Source organism: Leopardus geoffroyi, chromosome B3 (assembly GCF_018350155.1).
Source record: "Leopardus geoffroyi isolate Oge1 chromosome B3, O.geoffroyi_Oge1_pat1.0, whole genome shotgun sequence".
NCBI lineage: Eukaryota > Metazoa > Chordata > Mammalia > Carnivora > Felidae > Leopardus > Leopardus geoffroyi.
In genome coordinates this window covers 86,631,724-86,650,980 of record NC_059337.1, presented here as the reverse complement: position 1 = coordinate 86,650,980, position 19,257 = coordinate 86,631,724, and the positions used below count along the sequence as shown (strand labels likewise).

The 19,257-nt window shown below is 32.1% G+C and overlaps 1 protein-coding gene across 4 annotated transcripts in view; it reads right to left on the bottom strand.

The window, feature by feature from the left end:
- The window catches only part of MIPOL1 (mirror-image polydactyly 1), a 328,723-nt gene that overhangs the window by 231,604 nt on the left and 77,862 nt on the right, over positions 1-19,257 (bottom strand). For all 4 annotated transcript variants that reach the window (XM_045450737.1, XM_045450735.1, XM_045450734.1 and 1 more), the window contains 3 exons: positions 11,108-11,327; positions 9,572-9,707; positions 8,164-8,269 (listed from right to left, as the gene is read on the bottom strand). In XM_045450737.1, coding sequence (XP_045306693.1) covers positions 8,164-8,269; positions 9,572-9,707; positions 11,108-11,327 — 462 coding nt within the window. The remainder of the gene's footprint in view (positions 1-8,163; positions 8,270-9,571; positions 9,708-11,107; positions 11,328-19,257) is intronic.

The following is a 19,257-nucleotide window of genomic DNA, read 5'->3' as shown; positions in this document are numbered from 1 at the left end:
CCTCAAGGTAGTTATATAAATAGAAAAGGCTGAACTAAAGAGAGGGAAAAAAAAATCATCAGGACTTGAAACATGTAAAATAATCAATGATTGCAATTCATGTTCCAAAATTCTAAGCAATAAATATAGATAACAGTTTTATAAAAGACAGGTCTTTATTATATTTAAAAGAATTTCAGATTGTCTGCATATCTACTGTTATTGCTTTACTTGTTAAGTGGATTCCTTATAAATATGATAGTGTTTTATGAAGCCACCACATTGTAGAACCATAAACATTACTATGTCTTTTAATCTCCTTAAAAATTGTGATTTCTCTTTGTATAAATTGGTTATTGGAAATTTAAATGTAGATGGTAAACCCCTATACCAATAGAAAATTAACCAACCTACTCCAAGTAGTTTGATCATCTAGTCTTCCTTTTACAGGTCAGACTATTAAATTTTTCCAGAACTATATATGCATGTTCAACATTTTATATGATTATTCATAAATATAATTAAAATACAGGTTCATTGTAAAAATAGACAGAAATATTTTCCATAGTCTTATAACTTTTTGTGTGTGTATACTCAAACAGAATATGTTCCTATATTCTTAAGTATTCTTTAAAAATATGAAATAGGGGGCGCCTGGGTGGCGCAGTCGGTTAAGCGTCCGACTTCAGCCAGGTCACGATCTCGCGGTCCGTGAGTTCGAGCCCCGTGTCGGGCTCTGGGCTGATGGCTCAGAGCCTGGAGCCTGTTTCCGATTCTGTGTCTCCCTCTCTCTCTGCCCCTCCCCCATTCATGCTCTGTCTCTCTCTGTCCCAAAAATAAATAAACGTTGAAAAAAAAAATTAAAAAAAAAAAATATGAAATAGTACATGGGATTTTATCATTTGGAGATGCCGTATTTGACAGAACTAAGATACTCCTAGTATTAGATTTTACAGTGTTCCCAATTATTCACCATATAAATAGTACTGTAATGAACATCTTTGTACATAAATCTCTATGTATATACATAGCTAATTACTGAGCAAAATTCCTAGAAGTATGGCTACTACATTAAAAATCAGCTTTTTAAGCTCTTAATGTTTTAAAATTTTCTTCTGTAAAGTTGCTAATACATTTATACTTATCAACAGTATAGCAACTGCTAAAGATTAATTTTAAAAATCACACAAATAGTGAGTTTTAGTAGCAAAACTATAAAATAAGGATTTTTTTGGAAAACTCTGAATTATTATATACATGTATTTAGTACAGAAAACTCAGAGTATATAAGAACACTTTCTAAGAATACGCTATTTACATTAAAACATTGAATACAGAACTAAAATTGTTAATGTGAAAGAGAGAAGCTTATCCCAGAAGTATTAAAACCAGTATCAATTATTTTATGCACTTTTAAAGTACAATTTTAAGAGGTACTTAACTTACTTTCTGCATAGAATGTCTACTTTAAATTTTAATAAATGCCAATATGAAAATTCTATAAAATATAACTGCTATCTAAAGTTTTTCCAAGATCATTTGCTCTTCAAAATTAATTAAACATATGGAAAAAGTCTTAAGAATCATTTTCTGAAAATTTTTTGTTATTTTTGTTTTATTTTTTTAAAATTTTATTTATTTTTGAGAGAGACAGAGACAGAGACAGAGACAATGCAAGTGGGGGAGGGACAAGGAGAGATGGAGACACAGAATCTGAAGCAGGCTCCAGGATCTGAGCTGTCAGCACAGAGTCTGATGCAGGTCTCGAACTCATGAACCATAAGATCATGACCTGAGCAAAGTTGGATGCTTAGCCAACTGAGCCCCCCAGGTGTCCCTGTTATTTTTGTTTTAAATAACTAATTATGACATGTCCTCAAATACTTGACACCATGCTAAATTTCATAGTGTAGCACACTTAATTAAATATTTCAATTGTTGATTATTATTATGCATAACAGTTTCTCTGTTTACTCAATATTTATTTTGTTGGTTTGTTTGTTGAAACTTTCCTAGGGAGAGAGCTTACAAAATTGGCCATACTCCACCCTCAAACATTATTTTACTTGGCACTCATAATTAATCCTGATTCACACTCACAGGATTCTGCAGCCAAAGATAATAATATAATCAACATTCTACCTATGGATATTTCTAACTGCTATATTTCACAGAGATGGGCCTTTTTGTTTTTATCTGAAAGTTGAAATCCTTTTTCCTTTCAAATTAAAAGATCATATAGATATAAATATATACTGTTGTATTGTAATACTGTGAATGCATTTCAGTGTTAGATTAAAGGCTATCACATTTTAGTAATGACCACTGTCTATACAGAATAGTATTCTAACATGTATTGCTTTTTAAAAGTAAATATATTATTTTCTATTCTTCTGATATATAGAACTCACTCTTGTTCTTAATCATTAGATGGTCAATATCATCTGAGATATGGTATACAGTATTAAATACTCTTTTGAAGAGAACAATGTAAATATTTTCTATTATACAACAATTCGTATTTTTTCATGTTTATTAGTTGTGGTGTCTTAATGTATTTGCTGTAATTGTAGTTACAGATCTATACTTTGAACATTTACATGTTAACCTGAATAGAAGACTTAAGTTGTAACTTTCAGGGATTCTATGTTCTGAACTTTAGGCAATCACAATTAAAGTCCTCTCCTTCCTACCAAAAACAAATGAAAATTCCGTGTAATAAGAGCTTGACAATGTATGTATCTTTTTTATTTACAAAATATCAGTCTAAATTTGGTTGCAGAGAAAAGAATCTATGTGTAAAGCAAAAAAGCAGATTAAATGCTTACAGATTCAGTACAGCAAGCTAAGTAATGAATTATATGTAAAACGTAACTAAGATGGATGGATGGATGGATGGAGGGATGGATGGATGGATAGATTTATAAACACAAGACTTAGGAACTAAGGAGTTCTTTTGGCTAAAACCCAATATTGGCCTTATTTCAGTTTAATTGGAAGAGGATCTCAAATTCATCTTCTCCATGAGATATCAGGAACCTGGATTTCTCTTTGTACCAAAGGTTAATAAGAAATGTGTCTGCAAAAGTCAAACAGCATTAAATACCAAAAACTGATTATTATTCTACAGGAGTTGTTCTGTCATTCATAATCTCTCCATGCTCCAACCTTCCACAGCTAATCTTTAATGGATGACATGCAAGAAAGAAAAATAACTAACATATAAAGCAGAGACTCTCAAGTGAGCGTTTAAGAAATTAAAAAAATAAGGCTTTTAAAGAAATGTATTTTAAACAAAACAATGTAGAAAATGAAATATTTTTATGTGTAAAATTTAAACATTATCTGTATACTGCAAGCATAATGCAGGAATAAAAATGAAGAGATATTACACTCTACATAATGCCCACTGAGCCTATTTGGGAAAACAGGTTTAATTGAACAAGTTATTTTTTTAAATGTAACTACATCATGGACCTAAGAGTATATTAATGTTTGCAACAGGCCATATAATATTACATCGCACTGTCAAACTCAATTTAGGTAAAACAAATTTTGAAGTGTTTGTGGTTTCATCATTTTATTTAGTTGAGAAGAAATACTTAACTAAAAAGTAGAGAGTCAATGTTTCTGCTACGCTTCTCTAAAATATCCCCTACTATTTAAAGGTCATATATGTCAATAATGTTCAAATAATCTTATCCACATGTACAATTTAATGAGTTAAAACACAGTAAGAAGTCTTAAATAGCTCCTATGAGATAAATTTTTTGCAGTGGTAACACATATGGAATGAGCTAGTCATTTCAGCTTTTGCAAAGTTAAGACCTACTTACTATGTATTTTTCCTTTATTTTCTTTAATGAAAAGATTTAAAAAATATTTTCTTATTTCCAAGCTACCTAAATACAGTTAAATCTTAGAATCAAAGGAAAATTGAAAACTGTGGGATAAATGAACTAATAAAAACCCTCATAAATTATTTTTAAAAAAGAAATGAATATCAATCCCTTGTGAAACAAAAGCATATACAAATACTTATGGGATAGTTTACGTATATTACAAGTACACTTTGAATATACCCTCTATTAAATCAAGGAATCTTGAGAAAACAAGATGATAACATCCTCATCTTATCTACTGAGCGCTTTTTATGGGTTAAGCACTTCATACACATTATCTCACTTAAATGTCACAGCAACCTATGAAATAAGTTTTAATCAAAGCTTAGTGAGTCTACCACTTATACATGATAAGTGGCAAAAAAGATTAGAACAAAGGTCTGATTCCAAACTCTGAACATTTAACCCTTACTATAGTGTATTATGAGTGAAAAGTGAATACAGTCACAAAGAAATGTTTGAAATCCCAAATCTGTCTTCTTCGCTGGTGTATATTCAGTGCCTAAAACAATCCCAGCACACAATGGCCCTTCAATAAATACTTCTTGGTTAAATTTTAAAAGAGTTAGCTTAGCTCCTATAAAGTGGCAAATAAAAACAGTATTGGTGGTGATGTCAAAAAAGAAGGGGAAGACAAGAGAGTCAACCATTTGAGATTTTATCACAATAGAGGACACAATGGGGTTTCAAAATTGCATGAAATCACATCAGTTTGAATGACAGGATTTGTAGTATATAAAAACCAACAGGGAAGTAAAGGAAATAAGCTTGATATTATTTTAACAGTCTACATAAAGGTTTATGGTACACATTAGATTAAAGCCCATATCTTTTGTATCCCAATTCTTTTATTTTGGATTCACATTTAAGTAAGATGTATTTTTAATTAAAACCTAAACAGAACAAAAGTCTCTTTATGACTTCTGATATTATCAAAGATTTAAGAATTGTATAGAGATAAAATAATAAATATTACTATTAGCTACAACTTACTGAGTACCAGTTATATATTAAGTGCTTTTGTACATTATCTATAATCCCTAAAATAATCTGGTAAGTTAGTTAATATTCACATTTTACACGGCAGAAAGTAAACCTGGAGAAGCTCATAAGTAACTTGCCCAAAGGCACACAGTTGGTGTTAATAAGCATCAAAGCTGTGATTTGCACCTGGGTCAGTCTGATTCTACGGCTTTTGGTCTTCCCATTATTTCAATGTGCCTCACAGAGAACTGGGCACCTTTGTTTCATGTGGTTTTTTGACTGTACCAGACTCTCATTCTTATATTTAATCAGGTGGGAAGACAAAATAGACTAATACATATGTAGGTTATACAACACACAAAGACACGCAAATAAGGAGAAAATCTGAAACAAAAATGGCTTAGGTAAAATGGCAAATTTGATCACAGCTGTCATATAAATTTCATAAAACTGGTTCACGTGGTCGTTATGTATCAAACATATCACAGGAATTATTTGAAGATCAGAAAGTAACTACTAAAAAAAATCACTTCCTTAGTGATCAATACTGTGATTGATCTAATATCTAATCTAATACTAATATCTAATCATATGAGTACAAATACTAAATCTAATTCACGATCATTGTATAAAACTTGAAAAGACAGAAAACCATTAATTGAAACATTAATATATCCATTAATAATACAAATAAATTTGCCTCGTTTCATATAATGTACATGTACACATATATTCAACAAAATTATATTATAAATGCAGTTTCCCCCCTACTTTTCACTTAACATTAAATCATGAAGATTTTCTCATATCACCAAATATTTAGCAATGGTTTTTAGTTATCATATAATGTCTCACAGCATACACATACCTTATTTAACCATTCTCTTATTGTCTGATTGATGTTAGTTCTCTGGCTATTATAACTAACACTAGTATGGATATCCTTAATATAAATCTTTATGTCATACACTATAAGGAAATGGCTATTTCCTTAGAGTACTTCATATTTTAACTAACATTTGAAAAATCTATAAACATATATTTTTATATCTTATTTGCGATTTTCAATGTTTACTTGAGATGTTTTTGCATGTATTTCTTTTAATGTGGAATATCTTGATTTTTTTTAAACAATTATACTTTGCTTAAGTACACTATAATACATAAATGTGTCATAGTTATAATATACTTTACCAAATACATTTTTTATTTTGAATATAAAAATGAGCCATGACAGAAACAAACATCAATACTGGTGCGGACTTTTTTTGCTGTTATGTGGATTATCTGTCCTTTCACATGACACTAAAGAACACATTTATCACATGTAATCATATTCCTATAATGTTCCTCTTTATCTATTAAGGTATTGACACAGTTTTTGTTATTGTGTTTTGCTTTTTGACTGCACCTGATACCAGTTGGGTAGAAAATAAGCTACTAAAGACCATACATATGAGGAAAATATGAAAAAAATAATAAGTCTATCAAGAGTTAATGAATTTCTTATAGTTTCAAGCCAATGGATTTCTTAAGCAATTCAGTGTTTTTTTTTAATTTTGACATATCACAATGATGACTCTCTCTAATGTCATAAGTAAAATATCTTTAATCTTTTTTAATAAGATAGAACTGAAACATTAAAAAGATACACACTGAAAATTTATACTTTAAAAAAATTTCAGAGGATTTTCATTTTGTGTCATTTTTATAACTAAGTGGTTGGATGTATCTCTTTTAATCTCTCTTTTTAGGAGGCTGTAAAAATACTAAACATCTCAAATATTTAACATTTACTAAAATAATATTGTATAATTAATGAGAAATATTTGATTAACAAGAATCATAAAGCAATCAAATTCTTTCCATTGTATGCATGCATGATTCGTACTATTTAGTCAAAGGGAAGCCTTAAGTATATACAAATAAGTAAATATTTGAAGTATATGATTAGCTATAGCATACAAAAGTTTTAAGAGTAGATAATATTGCTTAATGAGATTTCACCTCCAAGATATAAGTGATCAATGCAAACATATTAATTTATGCTTTTCAGTAAATCAAAATGCCCTAAATCTTATCAAATTACTCCTGCAAGACACATGCAAAGCTATACAACACCTTTAAACAAATGTACTTATAATATCTTCCTAGTAATTAGCATATATATGATTATAAAAAGCCAACAAACTTCCAAATTGTTCTAAATTTTTATTTGAATTATTCATTATTAACATATGGCTATTTTTCCTTAAAATATATTAGTCCCACATTTCTCTATTAAAAAAGAAAAAACATTCATGGTAGTTTAACAGTACAGAAAAACAACCATCTATTATTTTAGTTGGAGTATTTATTTCTGGTAATTTTGGTTATATATTCATAGTGATGTTCAGTTCTATTTTGTATAATAACATTTTAAAGACAGGCTATACCTGTGAATGTCTCTGACCTAAAAAAACCAGAATTCTCTCATATATGCAACCAGGTTAACATAGCCTCAAACTAATCACAAAATAATTTCTTAAAATCCTTCTAACTGATATAAAAATGTTAAATAAGTAATCTCTAAAATGCCTCTGCAGGTTAATTTCTATTATACTATGAAATTTCTCTCCTTAACATAAAACAGTGTAAGCAAAAGAGTCACAAACTATTGAGAATCATCTGAACTTATCTGTAACATATCACAAATATATTTAAAAATTTTTTCCTTACAAAGACCTGTGAGTAAAGATAGACTCCAAAACATATTTAAGGCAGTCATTTATAATCTTAAACTCTGGCAACCATTCATTTTAATCTTCTCAGTGAAAACATTATCTCCATCATCATCCACATGATCAGATGAAAATTTATTAATTGCACAAAACAGATTTTTGAATCAAATGTAGGTTTCCATTGGCAATGAATATATGACTATCCTCACACAAAAGAGAAGTATTTCCTCTCAAGGAGCTAAAACAATAAGTGGTATTTGAACTGCTGGTTGAAAGGTAGAGGCACTGGTAATCATTATTTCCCCTTGTTTGTTCAGGCCCTTCCAACAAAACAAACAACCTTTTTGTGATTGGATTGACATGGTGTTAACAATGCATTTAATGCCCAAATCAGTATGAATACAGGTAAAGCTCTCACTAATACCAGTACCAGGATGTTAAAGCCACCTATTTTCTATGCAGCCAAAAAAAAAAAAAAAAAAAAAAAAGAGCCTCCCCTCCTTTGGCAAATAAGCTAGTATGCTAGTATTCACTGAGCCACATCATATAATAACTCTCTTAATACTCGTCTACTATACCTGCTGTCTTCTCAGCAATATGAGCTTCTGTTGCTTTCTCCTGGAGTTCCAGCCTAAGCTTTAGTTTTCTATGTTCCTTATCTTCTTTAGTCAGTTTTTCTTTAAGCTAAAACACATTGAAAGAAACATAGTTTCTTATTCGACAAATTTCTTACAGAAATATTAATTAATCCCAAAGTAAAAGTTATTTTTTCTAAACCCTTACTTATTACATTTAACCGCCTAAATACATAAGTCCAAGCGGGGTGGGGGGGGGGAAGAAATCCCACAATGTTTAACATTTTAAGCTATTTTTAAAGTAATAATTAATTACTTATAACGATAAATTATAGAAACATTTTGATATACACTTGTGTATTTATAGGCAAATGAAATTAAAGAGGGAATGACACAATTATTAAAAATACTGCAAAAAGCAATCTGATCTGTTCTTTTGTCTTAAAGCAAAAGACTTGGAAGGCATTACCCTAATAAAAAAACAACAGCTTTACAGCTTCTCTTAGTAATTCTAATACTTTGAAACAAAATTAATTAAGATAATAATCTTAATATGTGAAACAAATCTCCTTTGAGAATGCTATCCCATCATATTCCATTTAAATCGGCACTGGCACCTGATTTATAACTGGCATGTAATAAATAATTACTAAATGAAAATACTGAACATATCTCCTACTTTCACACAGAACCCCTCAATTGTCATTTGTGTTGTTTTCCATCAGATATGATCAACATTTCTAACAGCATGCCTCAGTTTGATTAGGTCAAAAACTAGAATATGAAAATCAGAAAAGTATGTAGAGGTATGCAGAGGTTAAAAAAACAGAAGGTATAGAAAACAAACATTATTTAATAACATTATTAAATGTGCAAAGAAATGTAACTAGAAAGAGTCAGTAAGGATAAGACACATGACATGACAATCTGGACTGGACAAAATGTAGCAGTATATAACACAAGGAATGTGACGGTATTGCCAAAATTTAATCACATATATTATTGAGGTGAAATACAGGGCACAGATGCTAAGAAAAAAAAGTTAAGTAACATGAAATCATTCATTGTATTTCTCACTTTCTGTAATACTGAAGTAAACTTTTACTACCGTTAAAACTTGAATGAATCTTTTTTTTTTTTTTTAAGGTACCTACTCAGGGTACTATAGATTTATGAAAAAAGAAGTGATATCATAGGCCAGCAAGGCAGGAAAGTAAAGAAATTGCTTTTGATAGCCAATCTCTCAATACAATCATACTCTGATGGTATGGTATGGTATGGCAACAACATAAAGCTACCATGAAAGGCTAAAAGTACATGATGAAACTGAATTATGATGGGCAACAAAGCAAACTTATAAGGTCAACAGCTAAAAGCACACTGTACAATCATCAGACTTTCTATATTGTACCTTTTTATTGCTTGCTCTGAGAATGTCCAATTCTTTTAGAAGAAATGCTATTGTCTTCTCTTTATCTAAGTCTGAAGTAACTTGACAAGGGATCGTACACTCACAATGCAAATCACGATCTCTATGTTCCATAATGCTGTAAGAAAAAAACTATTGAACTATATACATATATGATTTCTACCATGCGGAATCTATAATTTTACACTTCAAATGAAGGAAACCAATTTAATGTTAACAATAATATATAAAGTTACTTAGTTTTAAATTTCTCTTGTTATATACTGTTAAGAAAATACATGGATGGAAAAGAATGAATATATCAACGTCACAGAGTCGTTAATCTATCAACTGAGGGAACCAAATCTGTGGAAAGCATTTAGTCATTTCTATAGAAATTCATTGTTAAGTATACGTAAAGAATTCAGATTTTAGGGGATGTGAATAATTCAATTTAAACTTTTGGTCAGGACTCTAGATACATATCTCACTTTTCTGAAAATGGAAAGAATCATACTTTTTTCAGTGTGGTTGACAGAATATCATATTTTTGTTATTAAACTCAAAACAAAACTGAAAACCTATTCCTGTAACATTTAATGGTAAATAATTTTTTTGACATTTTGTATGCTATTTGAGGACAGTATTGACTTGCCAGCAGGTAGTAAAAAGGAAAGGAAAGAGATGGACTATTTTTTGAAGGCATTATATTAAACTTGTAAGCATAGGTAAACTTTAGAGTCTCTAAGAAACAATTAAGCAGGGAGGTCTGGGACAGTCAGTGCAGTTCTACCTACCATGTATACCTTCTGTTGCAATTATATTAAGATATTTCATACTCTGGCTTTAGACCAGTCTCTACTATTTATTTTTCCCACATGGTTATAAAATGTTTACCACCTCTTCATTCATCCCTAACCCTATGCCCCTATGCAGTAATTCTGCAGTATTTTCAAAATATATGACTAATTATGGAAGTACTTTAATCCCATAGAGTACTATGGGATTCAAATCCCGTCAAGGGATAAGTAGGTAAGGTGAATGGTAAAAGCTGTAGAATGGAAAATAATAAAGAAGGCAAATGGGAAAGTACAAGGCCCTTCTAAAAGTAATCAAATTCCTTTAAACAAAAAATCACGTTAATCAAAGCCAAAACACATCTTTGGGCTTATTTTGTCCTACAGTTGCCATTTTTTGGCTCTGATGAATAATTTCCCATTTATGTCAACTTAAAAGTTATTTCCAGATCCAAAATGAAAGGTCACAGAAAATAATATTCAACAAGAAGGAATAAAATCGCATGGCCTTCATTTAAACTCACCTTATGCTTTTTCACTTAACAATCTACATCCATTCTATCAACATAATGAAAACAGTAGAAAACTCTGGTAGACAGCCCAAATTCTAATAAGTTAATGATATGTCCAATGTAGCTAAAGCCAAAAAGAAAAAAGGGAGAGACGAATGGGGCAGGGAGGGAGGGAGGAAGAAAGAGTTCTCTCAATCTTACTTTCTAAATCTAAGGCTGCCAGTACTCACTTGGATTTTTCAATAGTGCAGTCAGCTGTCTCATCACCTGGATAAGGAAAATTCCTTGATCTCTGCCCTGGCAGTTCTGTGTCCTCACAGGTGGCTTCATTAACCAATTCACTGGATTTCTGATGCATGCTTTCCTTAGAATTCACAGTTGGTTGCTCATCTGGCTCTGTACTTTTATTTCTCCCTGTAGTCTCTTGTTCAAGGTAACTATGGGCTATCTCTGTATTTAAAACAAAACAAAAACAAATGATACGTGAAATACCATAGCTACATATTAAATCATTGAAATGAATATTTTTGTAGAAATAGGTGCTCTCATAGCTTTAAACATGTACTTACTAGTCTTACTCCTATTGTAATCAGGAACGTACAGCGGTTTTTCCACATCTGGTGGGGGCATTTAGGGCAGTGGTTTACAACCTTCACTTCAGGTTGAAATAACCTGAGGAGTTTCTAGAAATCCTTAGCCCAGACCACGTCTTGTATTAATTAAATCAAAATCTGTCAGAGTGTCCAAATGACTTCAGCATCCAACCAAAACTGAGAAACACAGATTTAGGGGCACTGTTTTCTAGATTTCTTTTCTAGATTTCAAAAAATAGGATGCGATACGCAAATGACTATAGAGAAGTGATACTGTGCATGCAACTCTGGTATCCAACTGCCTGGGCTAGAATTCCAGCTTTGCCTAGTGCATAACTTTCGTCAGGTTACATAACCCATCAAAGCTTAAGTTTCTTGTTTGTAAAATGAGAACATAAGAGCACTTTTACTTGAGTTACTTTAAGGGCTGACTGATGCAAAGTACTTGGCCTAGTGTTAGGCACATTGGTAAACGTTAGCTATTATTTTTGTAATCATTATCATAATATTAAAATTAATACAATATAAGAAAAATTATTTTTAACTTCCATCTTATCAGATATATATTATACATTAGAAAATCTGGGACGCCTGGGTGGCTCGGTCGGTTAAGCATCCGACTTCGGCTCAGGTCATGATCTCACGGCCCGTGAGTTCAAGCCCCGCGTCGGGCTCTGTGCTGACCGCTCAGAGCCTGGAGCCTGTTTCAGATTCTGTGTCTCCCTCTCTCTCTGCCCCTCCCCTGTTCATGCTCTGTCTCTCTCTGTCTCAAAAATAAACAAACGTTAAAATTAAAAAAAAAAATTGGGGCGCCTGGGTGGCGCAGTCGGTTAAGCGTCCGACTTCAGCCAGGTCACGATCTCGCGGTCCGTGAGTTCGAGCCCCGCGTCGGGCTCTGGGCTGATGGCTCAGAGCCTGGAGCCTGTTTCCGATTCTGTGTCTCCCTCTCTCTCTGCCCCTCCCCCGTTCATGCTCTGTCTCTCTCTGTCCCAAAAATAAATAAACGTTGAAAAAAAAAAATTAAAAAAAAAATTAAATTAAAAAAAAAAAAAAGAAAAAGAAAATCTGTTTTGTAATGCCTGGTTATCTCATAAAAATTATCTTAAGCTGTAACTAGTATATAACAGCTATTTCAAAGGAATAGTATATCTGATACTATGGTGAAATTTTTGGAAGAAAATGACACACATGCAACTACATAAAACAAACTCTTTTACTGGTAAATCAGACCAACAGGCACAAATACTGATTGTAACAAATACTTTATTATTTCCAGTATCAATAACTCTTGAACTTTAAAAAGCAAGTGAATCTCACCTGCTTGTTGATGATGCCTTTTCCAACCTGCCAAACTTAAAATCCTTTTAAGCAGAAAAGCAGAGGAGAGTAGTTTTAGAATAAATAACAAAATAGGGGTACTTATAAATAAGCTACTTCTCACAAAGTATTCATTTCTTAAGGAGAAATTCTTTGCTTGTAGATATGCTGAAACTAGGTTTAGCCATTCATAAACCCTAAGTCCTGGGCATTATCTTGTTGGTAGCTGAAGCTAAATCAGAAATCACTTGTTTTTAGTAAATTACTCTCAATTTCACTTTGTTTGACGAAACAAATAGGGAGACTATGTCATCATAATTATATGCTGTAAGATATCTATGAAACATTAAACAGTAAAACATTATACTGTTTTTATTTAAACTTTAACAATTCTAGGTATCTGAAAATTATCCTGTTGGTTTTTGACATTTCAAAACACTTACATGGTTTGCTTCAGATGTTCATCAGGCTACTTTTCTAGGAGAAGCTGGTGTTAGTAGAATGGAACCCTCAAAATCTGAATTACGGAATTTTATAAATGGACATTAAAAAATACAACTGTATCTATAAACCACGCTTTCTAACACTAACACGTAATTTTAAAAGTACAGCTGACATTTGAACACATGGGTTTGAACTGTGCAGGTCCACTTATCTGTGAATTTTTTTCTTTTATAACTACAATAATGTAAGTGTATTTTCTCTTATGATTTGCTTAATAACATTTTCTTTTCTCTAGCTTATTTTATGGTTAAGAATACAGTATTAATACATACAACATACAATACACGTGTTAATTGACTATAGTACTGGTAAAGCTTCTGGTCAACAGTAGGCTATTAAGTAGTTACGTTTTGGGGGAGTCAAAGTTATACAGGAATTTGAGTGCAGGGGGTTGGATCTCCTAACACCCAGATTGTTCAAGGATCAACTTTTACTAAAATGAAAGAGAATTACGGTTTTCCATCATCTACATTACCATTACCTTACCACTATGTACAACTCATCCCATATTTTTACTTCTGTATTTCTGGGTTTAGTTTAGCATCTTTCTTCTCCCAGTTTCTAATTTCTAACCTCCTAGTGTTTACTTTACCTCATTCTTGGTATGTATACTTTCTATCTGCTTACTATATTTATAGCTCTTTTTCTTACTTCAGGTTACTTAATGTCAAGTTTTGTGTTCTGCTGAATTCTTGGCAAATCAGCACCTTTTCACCAGGGAATGTACTATCTTCTCCAAACTCAGAGCTTCCCAATAAAAGGACTCTATGCAGATCCCTCCTGGATTATAGTAATTATAATCTCTTATAGTATAATTAAAATAAACTCAGCAAGTTCTAATGTACTTCTGGAATTTAATTCTAAATGTTTAATATTTTTGAAGAACACTGTACTGTGTGATTTGGCTCTGATTAATTAAAGATGTTTCTAATCTTGCTCTGTACTAGAAGCTTTTAAACTCCTAACTGTAACTGTTTACCAGGCATTTGGAGCCTGCTCTGTAAATCAAACTATCCGTACACACTCTGCCAGTGAAAATTTAATTTTACTTTGGAGTAAACAAGGCTGATTTATAAAATTTTCCTTTTGTCTGCCTATTTTTTTTCCATTATAGCAAATGTTGTTTAAATCTTCTTTCAATGCTTTTCTACTCTGCCATATTACATTATCCTAAATCAGAATTCAACTTCTGTATAGGAAGTTTGACCCTTCTAACTAATCTATTTATTAACTAATTAATGGAAACCTCCAATATGATATGTTATATGAAAGTACTAGGAAAACAAAGGAGTGGGAAACAGACTCTCCCCTGAAGGACTCTAGTATAGTGAGGAGGCAAACCGATCTGACGCTTTGAATACAACGTAGAAATGGCTATACATGGGTCATAGAGACCAAACATAAAACATACTAGACATACTGATGCTCAACTAGAAGATTCTGGGAAGATTTCACAAAGGCATCTGTTCCAACAAAAGACAAGTAGGAATGTGCAAAGCAATCAACTACCAAATGGTTTGAGTTAGATGATGTAATGAAAAAGTTGACAGACTCTAAGAATAAAGTAACAGGAAGAACAAGCATGGGTACAGAGGAGAAGGAATGGCTTTAGGAAAAACACAGACATTTCTTGTATATCTTTCTTGAAATGACAAGATGTTATAGTCAGGGAGTAAAAATTTCTAAAATGAGTGATATGTAAGACAAAGTCCAAGATGTGGTTCATCTGGGAATGGGTAAATGAAATAGACTGAAGGTACATGTAGAGGAAGAAATCAAGGAATCAAGGTACTGAAAGTGTTATCTATTAAAACACTGAAATCATTCAGAAAAATGGCAAGCAATGGAAAGGAGAAATGAGAGCCAAGACTTCACTGACCGCATCAACATGCTGAAGAAAACAGAGACAAATGAGAGAGCTGAGAGGAATTGATTGTAGAGAAGTCATTTCTTTTTATCTTTTTACTTTGAAATAATTTCAATCTAATAAAAAAGCTACAAAAATAGTACAGAGTTCCTATGTACTGAGTCAAGGCACCCAGATTCTCCAAATGTTAACATTTTACCACACTTGCTTTATTGTTCTCTTCATTCTCTCTGTATCTACCTACCTATGTAATTTTTTCCATAACATTTGAGAGTAAGTTGCAGGCATTATGTACTTTGACTTTTCAAGTCAAATTTAAGATACTGCTCTATCATATTGCATTTTGTCAAGTTTGATTTACCTTTTTCAAGGCCCAACTTAAGTTCAATTTCTGAGTTAGTACCATCTCCAACCAAGAGAAGATGATAGCACTTAGTGACTCTAACTCAGTCTTCAATTATTCTCCCTACACTCTCAAGCCCAAAAGAAAGACCATTACTTTTTAAAAATATTTTTATTTATTTTTTTGAGAGAGCACGAGTGGGGGAAGGGCAGAGAGAGAGGGAGAGAGTAGATCTGAAGCAGACTCTGCAATGACAACAGACAGCCCGATGTGGGGCTCAAACTCACAAACCATGAGATCATGACCTGAGCTAAAGTCAGATGCTTAACCAACTGAGCCACCGAGCTACCCCAAGAAAGACCATTATGAAGTGATAATGGGGTGAAGCCACTAAAAGCTTCAGCTAAGCTGTCTGGATTGCCCCATCACTTGAAAAAGCATTGCATACAGAAGTATAAATATATGTCAATACAATGCAACAAAAAGGCAAGTTACAGGTCTGTTTTGCACACCAGTCAATTGGAAAGATAAGATATATATTTAAAAGAAAAAAACCCTATTCACTTCTAAATATCTCTAGACAGATGAAAGTTTAAAACTAAAACTATTCTATTAATTCCTCTCTCATATGGTTTAAAATGGAAACTCTATAACCTTTTTTAGTAATCTGCTTCAGTGTTTAATCAATGTCATTATTAACTATTCCATCATTATGACTAACAAAATTATTACTATTTAAATATATTTCTCCATATGAACTTAGACAATAAATTATCAATGTCTTCTTCATAATTCATAAGACTCTGAAGTCTAACTTTCTTTCCTAAGAGTTAAACAACAGGGAATTTTTATAACTACTATCAATTCCTTTAGTTATTTATTTGTTCTTCTGTGAGGACTGTATTATTGGACATAAGAATTTGACCACTTCAAACCAAATATATTTCCCAGTTTTTGCTATTACTATCTTATGCTATCACTACCATATTAGCTTATCCTGTGACCATTTCAAAGTAATTTTACAGAGGAAAACTACTAGTTATTTCTCAAATTGCTATTGCTAGAGACAGTTTACTCATCTGGGCAAAATGGGTGGATTTCAAAAAGATTTTGGGGGGGATTTTAATACTTAATACATGTACCTAGGCTACCTGCAATATATGCTTTGAAGACCCTCTGTCTCTCTAGTAACTTTCATGCTGCTTCCAATGGATCATTTTCATGATCTAACAAAGTCTCTACTTCTGGAAGTACCAGTATGGTCAACTATCTTAATGCTAGCATTGCTATTAAATTCTCAATTTCTTAGTCTAGAAAATTTATTGTATTATACCATTTCCTACCCTAGGAAAGAAAGCCTTAGGATCCCCTTAGGGTTCAATTGTCCAGACAATTATACATTAGTTAATGTAGAATACACTCAGTTAAATTGATGCTACCCAAGAAATCATGACTCATGGCCAAAAATAACTTATTTCACAACTAGTACACAGAAGTGAGGAGGTGGCTAGAATCAAATAGGGATTCTTAAAGGCTGGGAAATTCTGTTCTGTCTGGCTTTGTAAATAGTTTGTGACAACTGGTATCTGTGTAAACGGATTTGATGGTCCCCTGGGGGGGTCAATACTGTTTACAGAGCTGTTTCTTCGGAGTGGCTGAGCTAGAATTGTCTCTAGGGATCCTACTGGGGTTACTCAGAATAGCAACATCACAGCTACCTGAGAGCTCAGGGGCAGAAAAGAGAAAGGGCAATAGAAATACCATAGGCAAGTACATTCAAATAAATGGATCCTCTGCACCTTCAGATGCAGGTGATACTTAGGGGCATTTGTATCTAAAATGAACCATAAAGGAGGCAATTTATTAATGTTCTTTCTGATGCTTGCTAACACAATGGTCATCACTTCTTTAAACTTTATTTTTTTTTTTGGAAGAGAAAGGTTATTATTTATGCTATAGCATCTAATTTTATAAATATAAAAAAACCCAAAAACTTTATGTTTATAGCTTCTTTCTTTTTTATATTATCTATTACCACACTATGTAAGAACATCAAAATGATAGGACACTTTTTTGCTACTAAATAAGACTGCAAATTTGATGTAATTACAATAGTAGTCCCATATTTTAAACCAAAGATGTCTTTTTTCAATGGTAAGGATTTTTCTAAGTGAATATTAGTTTCAACATAATCAGAGCAACAGTAGCAGTTAGTGGCCCCAAATAACTTCTACCAATTTCTTAAGTAAGTTAAAATGTAGGTTATCTACGTGTGTGTACAAATACTATTTATCTCCTTTACTAAATAATTGTTTTTTATGCGGGGGAGGGTTAATTTTCCACAGATGCATACATTGGCCTACCCCCACAACCCCTGCCAAATATAAAAGAAAAAGACATCAGAAACTTATGCCATTTCATAGTGGTCTCACCCACTATAAGTGTATACAAGATAAAAGTTTGTAGAACGCTGGTGAATTTAGATTTCCTAGCAAAACCACAGTGCATGGGCCAAACTGCAGGGTTTGAATTCTGGCTCCACCACATGGCTGTATGACCTTTAGCAAATTACTTAACCTCTCTCATCAATTTCCCTATCAATAAAAGTACATAATAACAGTACCTATCTCAAAAGGTTGTTATGAGGATTAAATTATTTAAGTTATATAACCTCTTGGAAAAGTGTCAGCACAGAATACATACTCAATAAATGTTAGCTATTATTATCTGCAAAACTCTGCTAAAAACAAAAGATTTTTTTTAAAGCAAAAATATTTTTAAATTAAAATATAAAAAGAATAAATCAAATATAGTAAAAATTTATTACAATATACAAAGACATGGACATAAAAACAAATACAATGCCTCATTCAATGAGAAACATACAATAAAAAGAAAATACTTAATGAGGTTAAAACTTACAGTTAACACATAATGGTTTAATAAAGCATGTAGAGGATTATAAAACGAACAAATTACACAAGTAATATGACTTCAAAATTTAGAAATCCTGACACTAGCAAAAGATCCTACAGAAAGAAAACTTAATAGTATATTTCTTTAAATTCAGTCTCATAGTAAGAAAATTGCCTGTTTCTGCAACACAATTTGAGCACTCACTATATTGGCACAATATTAAATATAATCAAGACCACAGCTAGCAGATCACAGGCACTTATCCTTCAGATATTCTAATTTAGCAGTCACAAGAAATTAAGTAACTTTTGGATCTCTAGCTAAAAAATACAAACTTTTCACTTGGATACTGGATACTCTCTCAGGGAGGTTTCAATATATTTTGGCTTTAACAGCAGTAAGAAGAAAAAAGAAAGAACTATAACTTTCATTTTCATTGCTATGCATACACACTGCCCACATTTCAAGTGCTCAAAGCCACACACAGCCAGTGGCTACCATGTTGGAAAGCACAGATATAAAGCCTTATGCAGTTCTAATAAGGTGTTTTATATATAATGAGAAGTCAAAAACATTGAGGGCAGAGTCAGGATGTAGCTGTAAGATATTGAAATAAGATTTTACAAAGGTTTATAAAGTTGGAAAATCATGAAACCTGTCAATATCACATAATTTATTCATTTGCACGTGAAGGTTCAACATTCAAATGAAACTACATCTTTTACATTCCTATACATGGCTGTGTATCTAGATAAACACACCAAAAAGAAGTGGTGAGGTTATTTCATCTTTGATTAAGACAATCTAATGACTTAGTGTACCATATTTCAAATTACCCAG